Source organism: Struthio camelus, chromosome 19, assembly GCF_040807025.1.
Source record: "Struthio camelus isolate bStrCam1 chromosome 19, bStrCam1.hap1, whole genome shotgun sequence".
Lineage (NCBI taxonomy): Eukaryota > Metazoa > Chordata > Aves > Struthioniformes > Struthionidae > Struthio > Struthio camelus.
This window is the reverse complement of record NC_090960.1, coordinates 4,272,768-4,289,158: the sequence shown is the minus strand read 5'-3', so window position 1 is coordinate 4,289,158 and position 16,391 is coordinate 4,272,768. Positions and strand designations below refer to the sequence as shown.

Here is a 16,391-nt window from a genome sequence, read left to right as displayed (position 1 = left end):
TCTGTATTTTCTGATCTGTAGGATGGTTGGTAGTAACTTAACTATGTACAACATAAAGTGATCCTCTGTATAATTGTGTCATTTGAATGTCATTACATTCAAAATAGTGTTTTTCAGTCATAGTGCTCTCTGCTTTACTGAAGTTATTCATCTGTGCAAGCCACAAAGGACAAATTTAGACATAGTTATTGAGTGCTTGGGTGCTCATTTAAGAGCATGCTGGGTTTTTTGTCACTTTTACAGTAGGATGTGCATTTCTATGGAATAATTACAAATAAATTAATTGTAGATATGTGTCCCCTGGTTACGGACAAATGCTAAAAGTGAGGTTTCTTGGTTCACAGAACATGTTTGTTTTGATGCAAAATACATATGTTGGGAGCATGAAATTCTAAGTCCACATATTTAGTTACATCTTCTTTGTATGTGTGTGTCTATTACAGCTCAGTCCTTTTGTCTACAGTGAATTTGCCAGGGAAAGAAACCTTCATGTTTCATTGCTTGATCGGCTCTATGAGCACTACCCTGCTGAATTTCCATGCAGGATCTTGCTGTGTGAGAACTATCGCTCCCATGAAGCTATCATCAAGTAGGTGTGAACTTTTTCACTGTATCATGCTTTTGTTTGACCTATGTGAGTGAGCTAGAGCGAGCAGCTCTGTTGTTTCTGTGCTAAGCACAACTGAATGAAGAGAGAAACATTAACTGGTTCTGCAGTGAAATTTTGGTTGTTTCAAAGTTAATTAGCAGGGCACTTGTTACTAAGTTGAAATTCAGTCTGCTAGATCAGAAATGCAGGGTTCAGTTAGGCAGTTGTATCACAGATTTCTCATTCCGGGAAGGATGCTTTGGCCACAAGACTTGCACGCTAAGCCGAAGAAGAGCTGGCCTTTCCTTTTCAACCATTACGCAGTATATTATATTGGTTCTCTGTTTCTTTGAACTGCTTCAAAAATGTAGAATGATTACTGGAGTGTATTTCCTCAGTGGAACAAATAAACTAAGTGCAATGTAAGGAACATATGGATGAATAACCATGAACAGAAAAAAGTAGGTCAAATTTTGGGCATGTTTCTTTCCTATCATCCTTTTTTATTACTGCTTTCAAGACACATTAATCAATTGTTTCGCGTTTTTATGCTATGATGAACTAATGACTGCTAGTGTAATGAACTCATCCATGAGCTGTGCTAGGAAGAATAAATGCAGTCATGGGGAAAAATGATAAAGTTTAAGTCCTTGCTCAGATATTTACTAAGGAATATTATGTTGGTATCCAGTCGTACTAATTAGTTTATCACTGTGTTAAAAGCAAAAGTAGAAATATTTAAATGTACTGGGGAATCAAAAGGGAAAATATAATGTATTTTGTTACACAGCATAAGATCTCTCTTCGTTCTGTGGACTTTGTAATTATAGACTGAGTGTTGCTAAATTTCTTATACATTTCTAGAAATTATAAATTTATAAAAGAGAGAGAATCTGAAAGGGGATCGTTTCAGCTTTTGGTTAGAGATCATTTCTATGAAATTTGCCTCAGAACGATCATGAAAATTCATTTCTGCAGTTGAAGTATCAGACAGTGAGTTCCTAAAGAGATCCACTATGTTGTACGCTGAGGTAAGGATTGCAGAAGTACCATTGGGGAGAGTTGTCTGCTTAGTCAAAATCTAGTGTGTCTAATTCAACGAAAAAATGTTATTGGGTGAACTGAAACTTGCTAAATGCTCTCATGGTGGTCTATTTAAGAGATTATGTGAAGTCTATTTTCTTTTAAATATGAAATTTCCCCTGACACATGGGACCATGATGCTTATGACAGAAATAAGTGGAAGATGACGATTCATGGTGGTCTCATTAATCACATCTACCTGACTGAAGTAAAGAGACTAAAAGAAGTTAAGGAAAGAACAAGCCATTAGTTCAGTGTGCCTTTGGAGCTGTAATTGCTAAAGCAGTCCTTGTAGAAATGGGGTTTTACTGTTCAGTGAGAACTCATTACTGAGAATTAACTTGCAGAAGAAATTGTTTTGCTCGTTGGCAGCAGTGGACTGCTACAACTCATTTCACAGATGAGCTGCCGATTCTGTTCATTCAGGGTTGTTCAATGTAAGCCAGCTCTGGTCAGTTGTGACCTGCGGTTGCTTGACGGTAATTTGATGTCTGATTAGATTTTTTTGGCGTTTCTGTGACCGATTATTTACATCTTGAGCCAAGATTACAGCTACAATAGTTGGAAGCCTGGAAGAGTTCAGTGTGCCTGGTGACGAGACAGTCCTCTAGGTTTGGTATCTTTGTGTCAGGCTGTATTCCCATTACTACATCCACAGAGCTACATGAGAAGAACGTTAAGGTTGGAGGTTGAGCGCTCAAAAGTTAGATTATACCAGAATTCATTAAGTAATGAAGGCCAGTAAGTTAGTTTAGCTCTGTTGTTTGTACAATATTATGCAGTACATCATGTACTAGTAATAGCAGTATGTAGTCTCCTCTTCCTTGCCTTTTTGTTCCAGTTTCCATGTTCAGCCCAGTTTGTCTTACTTTCCTCCGACTCTTCACCATAAAACTAGTTCTTGCCATATTTCCTTTTAAGTCAGCCAGTTTCTGTCATGCCTGCTTGCCTGGTCGTGTTTCTGATGACTAACAGTATAGCTTGGCCACAGAGGAGAGAGAATCTCGCTTGCTTGGACCCTGAAGCCTTGCTCTGGATTGTACTCAGCACACTTGAAATCTTTAGCGAATTTATCCTCCAAGTTGAGCAAATGTTAGCCGATATAACCAGTCTCATAGTCCAGCAGACCTGGGGGGGAGGGGGATAACAAGTCCCTGGCACCAAATTTTGGTCCCTGGCACCAAATTTTGCTTTTGCCCAATTTGCCACCAGAACTTCTGAGTGAAACACAAGCGAGAATGCTGTTAGTGACTTTGTTGAGCTTTAGAGCAGCTGAAAGCATTGCCTTTGTCGGAAAACTGTTGGGCTAACATATATTTAGTGCTTTTTGCACTGTCCCTGTCATGCGGAAATACCTGTTCAGAGAAATCATTTGGAGGTGCTGAATAGCGATCAGTGGTTCTGTTTCCTTGTGAAATATTTTGTGATTGCCTATTTTATCAGTGAGGTCATTTGTGGACTCCACGTTTTATTTTGTTTTGCCTTGTTGCAGTTACACATCTGAACTTTTCTATGAAGGCAAATTGATGGCAAGTGGAAAGCAGCCAGCCCACAAAGATTTCTACCCTTTGACTTTCTTCACAGCGCGTGGAGAAGATGTGCAGGAGAAAAATAGTACGGCGTTTTACAATAATGCAGAGGTAACTCTTCTTTGGCTTTATCCTTGACTATTTTCTTAAAAATTCGTTACGTGTTGGGATTTTGTGTGTCACAAATATATACTTGGTAAGGATCTAACAGCCCTAGAAATGTATTGGTTTATGCTCGGTGGAGGTAGAGGATATAAATCCTCCTGTAAGGAGAGAGTAACACGGAACATGGAGTTCACTAGACGGGGAGTAGCGAATATTGTAATTGTAGTAAACATTTTGATTAATTTATCTTCTTTTTCTCTTTGCAATTTGCAAGCTGCTTACAAGTTCTCTCAGATTCATTCTTCAGGATATCTCTCCTGGTAATTTTTGTGGCAGTCTGATGGATGTATCTTAGCAACTGAAAATAACTGTAGCTTAAAGTACAACTTAGGGGGTTTTTTTGTTTGTTTGTTTGTTTCTCTTTTTAACTGCTGTAGACCTGTTCCCACTCAGATGGGATCCTTCTGGAATAACATTTCATGTTTGCTTAAATATGTTTGGGATCAATATCTTAGGAAATTGTGCACAGATGTGAAATTTTTCAATTAATTTGTTCAATTCTCAAAATATTTATTTCACATGCATTTATGGATATTCTTCAAAAGTGACTTTTATTCTCATTCCTTCCCTTCAGTTTAAAAAAAAAAAAAAAAAAAGACCAGACTTGGCAATACTTTTCATAGTGGAAGTTGCTCTTCTCGAGTCTCCTCAAGTTATGGGGGTTTGAGCCAACTCCGTTTTCATGCGAAAAGGATGTCTGAACTAATGTCTTCACATTTAAAGAAAAAGAAAAAACCACTTATTTGCTTAAACATGGAAACCTAAATTAAGTTTTCTTAAACTTACAAGTTGAGGAATTTTTACTGAAGTTAGGTTGCAGTTTAGCAGCAATATTCATTACAAAGTATTACAGAGCTCTGTGTCTATCCGTTGTTGATCATGATGCATTTCATCCGATGGACAGTTTTTAACCTTTTTGTTGTTATTATGCTGCACTTGTTATGCATTCTTTATTTTATTATATATATCTACTTAAATAAGAAGCCCTTGCTAGTTTAGCTGTATTTGAGCCACTAAAGACTTTTGGATGCATCACTGGGAAAACGTGAGGGCACCTGACTGTTTTCATTAATGTACTTGTATTGCTTTTCCATTAAAAAGAAAAAAAAAAAAAACTTGTGGGAGAGCTTAAAATATCTTCAGTGGCCCAGTAACTGCCAGAAAATTGTGAGTCATCAATAGCTGCAGGCAGAAATGAAGGACAACAGCTGTTTAAACACCAATATGAAGGGCTGAAATTCAGATGATGAGGGAGATTTTTGCTGTCTGACCCTTAATGAACATTTGCATTAGGGCATCTCATGGTTCAGTGGTGCCTGTATTAAGTGTTAATCAGGAAAATTTTTGGTCTTAATTCTATGCTTTCTCTACCTGGTGTTAATTCTGACTACAATTGCAGAAGCTATGGGCTTTCAGAAGAACTTTCAAAAATATCTGCGAAAGATATCTTGTGCTTTTTACAGATCTTGAAATTTATTCTAATGTCTTCTGTTAATAGAACTGGCTTTTCAATAAGGGAATGTATGATGCGTGAGGTTATATTCAGGACTTGCTCAAACGCTGCCACGTACTTTCACTGCGCTCTGAGAATTCAAAATGCTTAAAATAAAGTATTTGTGATACTTTTTTTTCTCTAGGGTCAATGGATCTTCTTTTGCTTTGTATATTTCTCTAGAAATTAAAAAACCCTGGATTTTTCAATAATCTATCCAGGTTAATATTCAATTTTTAAATGAGGATATGTACCATATAACCAGATCTTGAGATAGTAAGAAGTCAACATGAAACAACAGATTTTCAACAGTTTTGGTCTCATGTGATAAATTTCTCATGAAGGGTGACCCTGATTCTCAGAATTTGGGTTCTATAATCTCACTTAAGAACTGTTTTGCTTTTATACTACAGTGCATACCCATTGCAATTTATATTACTTTAATATTCCTGAAATATTTCTCCATAGGCAGTTATAATTCCAGCCTACAGATTTGAAGAAGAGAAAATATAAAAGCTAAAAACACTGGATTTTTTTTTTTTAAGACTCCCCCTTGCCCCTGCCAAAGATAACTGGGAAGAGAAGGGGAGAGAAGGAAGTTGAGAGTGCTTGTGGTCCTTGTAGGGAAGGCTGTCTGCTTAGCTTCCATTAGGAGAGTGAGCTTGCATTTGTGATGCTAAAGAAAATTGTATTGATCAGTTATCATGCCTTAAATAGCTAAATAAATATTTATTGAATAGCAATATAAATGTTTAAAAAATTGAACACACCTATAAAGCCTACAGTGCAGTATTTCCATGCAGTATGTTGAAGTAGAAGCTGCTGTGCCTGGCACATCTTGCAGGAGTTGCTTTGAGCTTATCTCCTCGCAGAAGGAGGCTTTCAGTTTTTATTACTAATTAGTCTTTTCAGGTAGTACACTTAATAGTATTTTGGACAGGAACTGTCAGTTCATGAATAACCTGTAACTCCTGATGGCATCCTTTGGAATAGGAAGTGATTGCGCACTGATCTATCTGTTCTTTTTCTTGAGCTATCAAACTCTAAGATGATGTATATAAAATTCATAGTGAAAATAAATCCCTACTTAGGCAATATATGTACTTATAAGATTTAGAGTATGGTTAGAAAGATCCTACTGTTATTGCTATAGAATGTATTAATATTACTGCTTATTGAGTAAAATTATATAATACTATGTCATTTAAATATTTTAGAACTTTAAATTTGAAATTCTCCTTCCGTATCAAAGAAGGACCTTCAATCAAGCGTACTTTTAAGACTTCTGACTTTCTTTTAAGGTGTTTGAAGTAGTAGAGCGTGTTGAAGAATTAAGAAGAAAATGGCCTGTTGCCTGGGGCAAGTTGGATGATGGCAGTATAGGGGTTGTAACACCTTATGCTGATCAAGTGTTCCGAATTCGGGCTGAACTTCGGAAAAAAAGACTGTCTGATGTCAGTGTAGAAAGAGTGCTGAATGTTCAGGGTAAGTAGTAGCTGTACGTATCAAAGATCTGCTATGGAAATCAAAAGTGTGACTGTTCAAATTAAGGAAGACATATTAAAATAATCTTATAATGTTCAGAATAAAAGGAGAGCTATGACATAGCCTGTAATATTGATATATTGAAATGAAATTGGCATGAGTGCTGATTAGATGTTATTCCAACGTAGAACCCCAAAACAATGGATGTAAGGTGGGTTTTTTTGGTTTTGTTTTGTTTTCAAAATTAAGTTCAAGCTTATTTCAAAAGTAAATTGAGTTACTGGAAAAAGTGAAAACTGATATTTTTTTTATTGTTAGGAGAAAAATCGAGTTCCAAATAAAAATGCAACAAGGCTTCAGCCTCAAAGTGTTCTGTTGATTTTTGCAGTTACCGATTACTCTGCAAAAAAGGGTCTACAATCTTAGGTATTTGTGCATGGGATCACCCTGATAACACAAGAATTCTTGTGTAGGCACAGCCTGTTGCTAGGTTGCAGTTAAGTCAATAATAACCGAAGGAGGAGAAGTAAGTAACTGAGTAACAGTAAATGGTTTGTTTTGTTCTGTCACAGTAGATATCTGAATTTATGTGAATTTGAGAGAGCTGCTAAAATATGAAACAGGAATGTACAGAACAGTTTTTTCTTAATAGAAAAAATAAATACAACAATTGTTATTGCCTGAATGGAAACATTATAAAGATAATCAGAATTTCAGAAAGTTCTGGAGTGATTAGTAATGAGGTAAAAAAATAAGTTTTTTTTAAAAGAAGAGATACTCTGGTAATAGAAAATGCTATTTATAGTGCATCTTGTAAAAATTTTAAATCTTATTATTCTTGCATAAAGCCCGTTATGTGAAGGGTAGCTATCGGTTCTTCAGAATATCCGGGTGTGAACTCTGACTGGCAAGTGCAGTGACCTGATTGTATTACTAACAGAAATAGCTAAAATTATCTCAGACACTTATTTTTTGTTTCTTTTTAGGAAAACAGTTTAGAGTTTTGTTTCTCAGCACAGTACGAACACGGCATACATGCAAACATAAGCAAACACCAATTAAAAGGAAAGAGCAGTTACTGGAGGATTCGACAGAAGACTTGGATTATGGTTTTCTGTCTAATTACAAACTTCTCAACACTGCCATTACAAGAGCACAATCCTTGGTAGCTGTGGTGGGAGATCCTATTGCTTTATGTTCCATTGGAAGATGCAGGTACTTTATATGTGTTTCTTAGTTAATCAGGACTCGGGATGCTAGAAAACCTATGCTTATGTATATCTGATGGTTTTAATAAAATCATGGATTTTTTTTTTAGGTGCCAAATAAGACGCAATACATTTAAATCCATAAAAGAAATGTGTAGTGAAATTGAAATTCCTCAAATGTATATCCGCAGAATTATCACAAAAGACGGGAACGTGTTAGTTACGTTCCCAGCTCTTGCAGAGGCTTGCATCTTGTCCAAAGCGCGCTGCTTAAACTCGCCCCTCGGGCAGAACGGGCCGTTGTAGCCCCCTGTCAATGAGTAGTGTCAGTTGGTGACGGAGGAATTCCTGAGCCGGCGTCTACCAGCCTGGGAGCATGCGGTTGTGTAAGGACTGCTCTCTCCCCTGACTGGGAAGTCTTTCTGAGAGGCAAGAGAGGGGAAATTTTTTACAAAGATAGTAAGGAAAACCACTACTCATGGGAGGCAGAGTATTTTTATGTCCTCTAAGGGGAGACAAGTCTGACTTTTTTTTTTTTTGATTTTGTTTTGTTCTCTTTTTAATTTCTTATCCAGAGTCATGTTGTCACTATGTGTAACATCGTACAAAGAAAAAGGGGTGAGGTATCTACCACCTGCTCAGCGATAAACTCTTTTATGTATTTATTAACACTCTAATTTGTACTTGATGGTAACAGTTGAAGACCCTTTGTCTAATTTTCAGGTGTTTTTTCAGGACATCTGGTATAATTTTATATGGGGAAAAAAAAGCATATCAGTTTAGAGTTCAAAGAAATTTAAGATGTAATGTAGTATATTTAAGTTGAATACTATGGCAGTTAAGTGACAGTGGAGGGCTGAAAACCATTGCTTACGTATTTTTGTCTTGTGAACCTTGGAAAAAGCCCTATAGGATTTGAGTGAATATACTTTTTATGGACCTAAATGAAGAAATGTGAAAAATGGTAAGAGATGTGAGCACTGATTTTAAGGATACCAAGTACTTGTTCTTCAAAGGTTTCTTTTTCGATGGAGAAGCTGAAATGTTAAGATGATCAGAGATAAAGCCTAAGGCTTGTTTTTGGAAGAGAGGAAACACTGCACTGACCTCATTATTATAACAGAGCTAAAAATACGTAGTAGGCAGTTGTTTTATCTACATTGTATTCCACTTTTCTGAGCAATATTCCTTTACCAGAATGAAAATGGATGTGGTTTTCAAAGATTAGAACTGAAAATTCCAAATGGAAACCAAAACTTTTGTTTATCGTACTTATGAAATATAACCTGAATTTCATTTACTTACCTGCTTGGGCTACGTTGAGAGTATACTACACGTCAATATAGTAATCTGCTCTAAAGCGCTAACAACAACTCATTAAAAGAGAAATACCATTTGTGGTTTTATTTCACTTTCCCCATTTCCTGCTTGGTTTTTAGATGTGACCTGGATGTAACTCGCTGATCAGCAGGAGCTCTGTGTTCCTGAGCACTAGACCTGCAAATGATGAGTGTCTGTTGTAGTCTGCTGGTGCAATCTCCAGTTCAGCAGCTCAGGCTGCGGAGATATGTGACTTAGTTACACAGGTTGCCGTGATGTGCTGCCCGAGATTTCTGTTGCCACTTGTAAGGAAACTGGCTTTAGTTGATAAATTGTACTTCTCTTTCCCTTAGTGGGGTTCAAGACATGCAGTGTTATCAGAGTCAGCGAGCAGGATCCCCTAGTTAGTACCTAGGACCATTATGGCTTCTCTGTCTGTCTAGATGCATCTTCTGTTGGAGAATGATTTCCTTTAGTCTCTCTAAATCCCAGTGGAAAAGTTAATCTCTTGCATTTTCATGAAAGTCTGCATGTTGAGGGTTTTAAATTAGATTCCTGCAAGAGACTTAGTTTTCAAAAGCAGGGGCTCAGCGATTTCTCTGAAGTATCTTCTGAAGCAGCTCTTTCAAAGTATCTCCAATGGGCCATGCAAAAGCTTACTAAAATAAAAGCATAGGCTATCAGTAGGGTACCTAAGTTGCAGTCTTGGCAGTTAGGGATTCAGCCTGCCTTTCTAGGACCAGCAGCTGTTTAAGTATACACTATTCCAAATTATGCAACAACAACAAAAAAAAAAAATTAAGAAACAAGCAGCACTGGAGCTTTATTGAGATATATCTCAAGCTTTGCTTTTAATACGCCATTGTCTTGTTTCACTGAATAATTGAACATTCAGTCTTTGAAAATAGTGCTGGAGGGGCTCAGGCACGCTGGAAAGATGGTTCTTTTTTAGTGCAGCAGGAGTATAAAAGTCTGAAAGAAGTGACATTTCATTAGGAAAAGCAGACCTCAAAAAAGTTTAGAGTACTTGAGTTTTATAAATATTCTAATACCTGTCAAAATGAGTCAAGAATCTGTAACGATGGTTGCAGAGAGCTCTGTGAAGTATGCCCAGGGTAATCATTACGTTTCTGTGTGTTACAGTCAGGCTCGACAGGGCTGTTTTGGCAGACACTCCCTTTAACCTCAAGAGCACCCTGTAAGACAAAGACAGCAGTATTTTACTGTCTGTTCTTACGCCCCAGTACAAGCGCTCCGTGGGTAGGGAGACTGCTTAGGGCACTTCAAGCAAAAGTCTACGCGTCTCAGTGGATTTGTGGTACTTGGCAGTAGGTTTGGTGACTGAACTGATTAATCAGAGGGAGTTCCATCATTAAAGTGTCCCAGTGAAATATTTCAGTTTGGTTTTAAATCCTCATTTAAAACCTTGCAAGATGTATTTACCTTATAGTAAAATGCAGAAAAGGGGCCATCTTGCGTACTCAGTTTTAAGAGAGCGTTGTTTGCCTCCATAGCACCACAGCAGAAGGTGGGCTTTGAGGGATAGCTACTTTGGACTGGTGAATACATCAGTACCGTTACAATGTTCTTGCAAGAAAGGTAGTCTCTTCTCCACAAATGGCAGCCACTCAGCAAAATGTGGCTTTCCTGTTAAACTTAGCATATCGCAGTCTCTCATTTTACAGGCTTTGGGGAGACGACACTGCAGTAACAGACTCTCTTATTGGCCTCACGTTATTACTGAAGAGTCGACTAGAATTTTTTTCTTGCTCGTAGGACAACGTTTGTGATTTTTAAAGAGCACTTTTTACTCCCATGTGTGTGGACTCATGTGATACCTACAGAATGAGCACTGCTGTTTTCTGTAAAGCTCTGTGAAGGCACCTGAGACCAGCACCACTATCATCTTGGTTTCTGTACAAATTGTTTATGTGTAGTGGAAATACGTTACGTTGTCCCTAAGTTTTATTCAGCATCTTGTAGTGTACAAAACAGTATTGGGTTGTTAGCAATTATTTGCTGGTTTTAAGTATTGTAGTTTTTCTTCAGTTATTTAATTTTAATTCGTATGAGGCACTAACGAGTGGAGTTATTGTCAAACAGACGTTTAAGATCTTTGTCTTTTTAAATCCTTTTTTGCAGGAGCTTTCATTACTCTTCATTTTTTTGAAAGAGAACAGTTGAATATATATTTTTATATATATATATATATATATATATATATATATATTCTCTCTTCAGACCTCATTTAAATATCTTTTAGAATATCTTGTTCTTTTACTTGGAAAAACACAGTGAAGCTGGGTCACACCATTTCTCCTACGTACTTACCAGAGTAAGCCAGCTGCCTTTGCAGCGTTAAGTAATAGAGCTTGCTACCTTTGCAGCATTAGTCGCTGGTCCCTTCCTGTAGGAGTGGGCCCTATATTATGGGAAACTAACAGGCCAATGGGTACAGTACACAGCTACCTTCAACGTCTTGGGTTTCCTGCCTCAGTTAAGCAGGATACTTTGGGGATTTAGTTCATCTGAGTCTTATCAATAATATTTTGCAAACTACTTCCGTCTGTGTTTCACAAGACTGGTTCTGAGGGTGTATCTCAACTTTGGTATTTGTGACGCTGGAATTCAGTGACCTGCCTAGATTCACAGACTCTTCTTGGCATCTGCTGGGACTGGGAGCTTATACAATCCCTGTGACTCTCTGAGCTTTAATGCATTCTGTAAATGGCATGCTTTCCCAAATTTTAAGCATTGTTTGCTGTGTTTGTGTGTTTTTCAAGGAAAATTTTTAAGTTAGAGCTGTCCATGACATTTATACTGAATGCGATACAGTGCTGCAATCTGATTTGCAGAGACAGACCCATATGTCTATTTTAAATGATTGGGGACCTTTACGTTAGGCTATGGGATTCAGATGCATGGATTAAGTTGCCGGATTGATGGCCTGGTTTGTAAAATGAGCATACAGGAGAAATAAAAACTCTACTCAGTTATATAAAATCCCCTTTCATTTTATGAAAGCCATTAAGTCTTACTCCTTTTTATTGTTTCTAAAAATTGTTTCCATAGGAAATTTTGGGAAAGGTTTATTGCCCTATGTCATGAGAATGAAAGTCTTCACGGTATCACATTTGAACAGATCAAAGCTCAGTTGGAAGCTTTGGAGTTAAAGAAAACTTATGTGTTGAACCCACTGGCTCCTGAGTTTATCCCCCGGGCTCTTCGACATCAGCATTCAGCGAATACCACCAAACAGCAGCAGTCACCACCAAAGGTAAAGGTTCACTGGTAATGAATTTTGTCAGGAAGTGGAAGTGAATTGGACAAGCTGCTCTTTTAAAATTGCATCCATGCAATTAGATATCGGTGCAAATTCTGAAAGGATGCTCAGCAATTTCAAGTGAAAGCTCTAGTCTGTATTACAGCACAGTATTTAATGATAATTTGGGGCTGGCTGAGCCTGGGTCGCTTACTAAAATATATGCACTGGGTCACTTTGGCTTGTTCATGGACTGTGTAATAATGGCACTGAGGAACTTCAGTCATGGATCTTGGCCCCATTGGTTAGATAAGCCAATTTAAAACTCAGCACAAGAGATGATCCCTATGCCAAGCAGCTTGCGCTCTGACTCAAACAATATGTGGATATTGACAGTGGCAAGGAGTACAGCAAAGTAACAGCCGCAGGTTATTTGCTTTGATCTAAGAATTACGTGTAAAATTCAGTGGCTTATATTATGTGAGATAATTGTTTGATTTCATTAAGAATACATTGTAATACAGTATTTTCTCAGGATTAGTTCAAGAATAATGTCCTTCAAAAGGCCAGATTTCATTAGCATCAAGAGAGCATATAGACGAGTTTGTGGACATCCGCCCAGCTCAGGGCTTAATTTTGATATACAATGAAATGTGATTTTTGTAAAAATGGCACCTTCCTATTCAGCAGAATTGCTTGTGGATTTATTTAAGATATAAAAATACCTTTTTTGTTATTTATTAGTAAAAAAAAAAAAAAAAAAAAAAAATTCAGTCCTGTCACTTTCTGAGAGCCAAACAGCGGTAGGAAATTGGCTCGCTTCTGGGCCAGCGTGCTTCACGGCAGCGGCGTCGGGAGGAGGACTCTACTTTCCCCCTACGTTTGGGTGGCCTGGCTGGGGATAGTTGGGAGCGCATAAAGGATAGTGGAGTTTGATAGGCACAGTCTTTATTAAAGGTGATGATGTGGAAACTGAAGATTTTTCAAACTCAGAGCTTACCGCAGGGTAGTTAACATGCAGTAAATCAGGCTCTGAATTTATACAGCTCTACTTACCTCCCACTTGCTGCCCGTGTTCCGGCTTTTCGGCCTGGATCCAGGCACTTAATTGAGATGCGTCAGTGCCCTGGATGTTTTCGCGGTCCGTGAAGACCACAAGTCTGATTGATTGTCTGGAGAATACCCTCTTCTCCCATCTGTTGACTAAAGGGGAATCCAGGGAGCGATGAGGCTGTTAACTGCCTGAACTTAGGTATCTGAGTCTTGGTCCGAATTTCCTCTAAGTGCCTTTATGCGATGTAGTTTATTAGACTCTGAAAGTGGAGCAAGTTCCTAGAGGAAACCGAGTGCATCCTCCAGTGCTCTCAGTTGCTGTCAGTCTAGCTGATGGTAACTTCCCCTACACATCTTGAAGCATAGTAAGCTGAGCGGCTTGGAGGCACTATTAGCCCATATGGTGACTATCTGCCCAGGAACACTGTAAAGTAATACTGTGTTGAAAATTTGCGTTCTAGGTTACCCCATACAAACGTTCTTAGATGCAAAAGCCTTGAGTTACGTTGCTTTAGTTGTTTTATGGAGCAACAGGTAAATGAACCTTGATCTGGAAATCTTTGAGGGGCAGTAACTCTTAAGGTATTGTTATGTAATTTTATGAAGTCATTAAGCCATGAGATCTGTTTAAAGAAAAAAAGGAAAGAGATAAACAGCCAAACAAAGCCAGCATCTTCCTCCCCCAACATAGAAGTGGTCCCAGTAGATTTAACATTCAACTATGTAAAGCTCCTGTTCAACAGGACAACTTTTCTTTCGAATTTATCTAATGATTTACTATTTCAGTTTTAAAAATGTGGCCACTGTAAAATACAAGCATCATAGGTAGAACAGAGGTTTGTAGACCTTTATACATACTATGTGATGCTAATTGACAGCATAACAGATGCAGAAGTGCCTTGTATGGACCATGGGTGATTCTAAAGGCATGTAATTTCATGTTTTGATTTGGTTTGAATCGTGTTCTCTTTAGTGAATAAACGGGCTTCTTTTATTTAAGTACTCTAATGAAAATTAATTATTATTTTATTTTCCAATAATTCACTTTTAAAAGGGGAGAGTAATTCAGAGACAAGTTCTTTAATCTAGTGCATGTTTGAGTCAGCATTGTCAAACTACCTGTCTGTGTACCTTGACTGATTTGCTCAGACCGCTGGAAAACTGCCTAGGCTTATCTCCTGGGAGAGAAAAGTTTTGCAGCATCAAAGGCTTTTTGAATTTGTTTTAAATTTGTGAATGTACTTAGGTCTAGATTAAGTAAGGTATTCCCATTCTTCAAATGACTTAAGAGCATGTGACATTTGAATATGTACTCACATTTTATGAATATTAACTACTTAGTTGTTGCTGTGAACTCATGAAAGCGTAAGAGGGATAACTCAGTTCTGTTAACCTCCTTTTCCCACGTACAGTTCACCAAGGAAAAGCAGATTCCCAGAGTACTCTCATCCTTGACTCTACTCTATTATACTTTTTGGGTAGCAGACACCAACGGATAAAGGTGCAGAAGCAGATATAGGAGATAGGGTAGGGAGGCAGTTGTGAAGGAGGCTGGGTGAGCAACTGAGTAAAACTGGTGGCAGCTGCTTTGCCTCCAAGGTTGAGCTGGATCCTGCTTCCTGGGCTGGTACTGGGTGCTGCTCCTAAAAAACGGAGACAGCAGGTGACAAAATGGTGAGAAAGGAAACCCGAAGCAGCTTGCTGTAATGGTTCTTGTATCTTTAAACAGGCCTTAGTGGGCGAAGGTGAACAGAGGACCCTGCGGGGAGGGAGTGTCCCCAGAGTTCCCAATAGTGACCCGCGTGTTAATGAGTTAGTAGTATTTAACATCTAACTTTGTGATTTCATAGTCAGGTGATGGAATCGGACAGCTGAATGCACAAGGTTTAGCTTTTTTTTCAAACCCTACTTTGTATTTAATTCAGTTTTAATGTTCAGTTGAAGTAAAGGTGCTTTGCTTTATGCTAAATCTGCAAAACTTCACTGTTATTGTTTTTCCATTTAAAGGGCAAGGTCCATCATCATAACCAGAATGACCATTTCCCACCTGATGGAATTGGTAAGTACCTGCTTTTACTAGAGGAATTCCTCTGACCTTGCACTGATTTGGCCTCAGTGAAGCTGATAGTAATTTGACATGAATTGAGTATCTGGTCTGTTCTCTGTTTGAAAGCCATTTACTACTTCTGTGCATCTATCTGGGAAACAGATTACAGGCTGGTAAGTAGACCATAGGTATTTCCCAGGCTATCCTTTTACGGGTGTTGCGCACACTGGCTTTATAGAGCCTTATGACAGCATAGGCAGTGACCTGTTAAAAATGGTTATGTTTGAAATTCATGTTATAAAATACTGTACCAGGATATTTGCACTATAAAATTTAAAACATTATAGTGTGTGCGCTGTTATATATTTTAGACTTACATTGTGCTTTCATATATCAGATATTACTGGTAATACTTTTGCAAGGTAGCATCTAACAGCTTAATAAATTTGTTGTTAATTTAAAAAGCACTCATTTAAAGCTTGTCTTCCCTGCTAAAGAAAGGGGGATAGTTCTGTGTTGTTTTGATGCATTGTTTATCTGTTACAGTGACTGTTGGCATGTTTAATTGGTTTGGGATGCGCTTTCATGAACACAGTTACCAACTACCTCTTTCTCTATATCCCAACTCGTGTTTTCTGCCTTTTCAAATTTCTGAAATGGGATACATGGTTTGATATAGGATTAATGCTTTTTCCGTCTGTCAGACCTGTCCTGTAATGAGAGTTGCCTTTGTGCTTTGTAAAGATAAATGCTATTAGGATGAAAAAGGAAACAAAGAAATAGATGGTCTTCATGTCTTCATGTTCTTTTTCTGTTTATATCTTTGTTATTTTTCAGTTCAGCCCAACCCTTCTGTGCTAATCGGAAATCCTATCCGAGCATATACTCCTCCCCCTCCTCCTCTGGGACCTCACCCCAACCTGGGGAAATCTCCAAGTCCTGTTCAAAGGATAGATCCACACACTGGGACAAGTATTCTATATGTACCTGCTGTCTATGGAGGAAACATGGTCATGTCTGTGCCTTTGCCTGTAAGAATTCTTTTTTTTTTTTATTTTTTGTGTCCATTTATTGTATGTATAAAAATGAATGGCAAGATCAATTAGTGAATATTTTGCAAAGTTTTCTAGCACTTCCGTTCAAATATGTGGGCTTAGC

General features: G+C 38.0%; 1 protein-coding gene across 12 annotated transcripts in view; it reads left to right on the top strand.

Moving 5' to 3' along the window:
- HELZ (helicase with zinc finger) overlaps positions 1 to 16,391 on the top strand; it is a 100,033-nt gene that overhangs the window by 67,181 nt on the left and 16,461 nt on the right. For all 12 annotated transcript variants that reach the window (XM_068913741.1, XM_068913740.1, XM_068913750.1 and 9 more), the window contains 7 exons: positions 444 to 589; positions 3,165 to 3,312; positions 6,160 to 6,343; positions 7,330 to 7,558; positions 11,944 to 12,148; positions 15,194 to 15,245; positions 16,071 to 16,264. In XM_068913741.1, the coding sequence (XP_068769842.1) occupies positions 444 to 589; positions 3,165 to 3,312; positions 6,160 to 6,343; positions 7,330 to 7,558; positions 11,944 to 12,148; positions 15,194 to 15,245; positions 16,071 to 16,264 (1,158 nt within the window). The remainder of the gene's footprint in view (positions 1 to 443; positions 590 to 3,164; positions 3,313 to 6,159; positions 6,344 to 7,329; positions 7,559 to 11,943; positions 12,149 to 15,193; positions 15,246 to 16,070; positions 16,265 to 16,391) is intronic.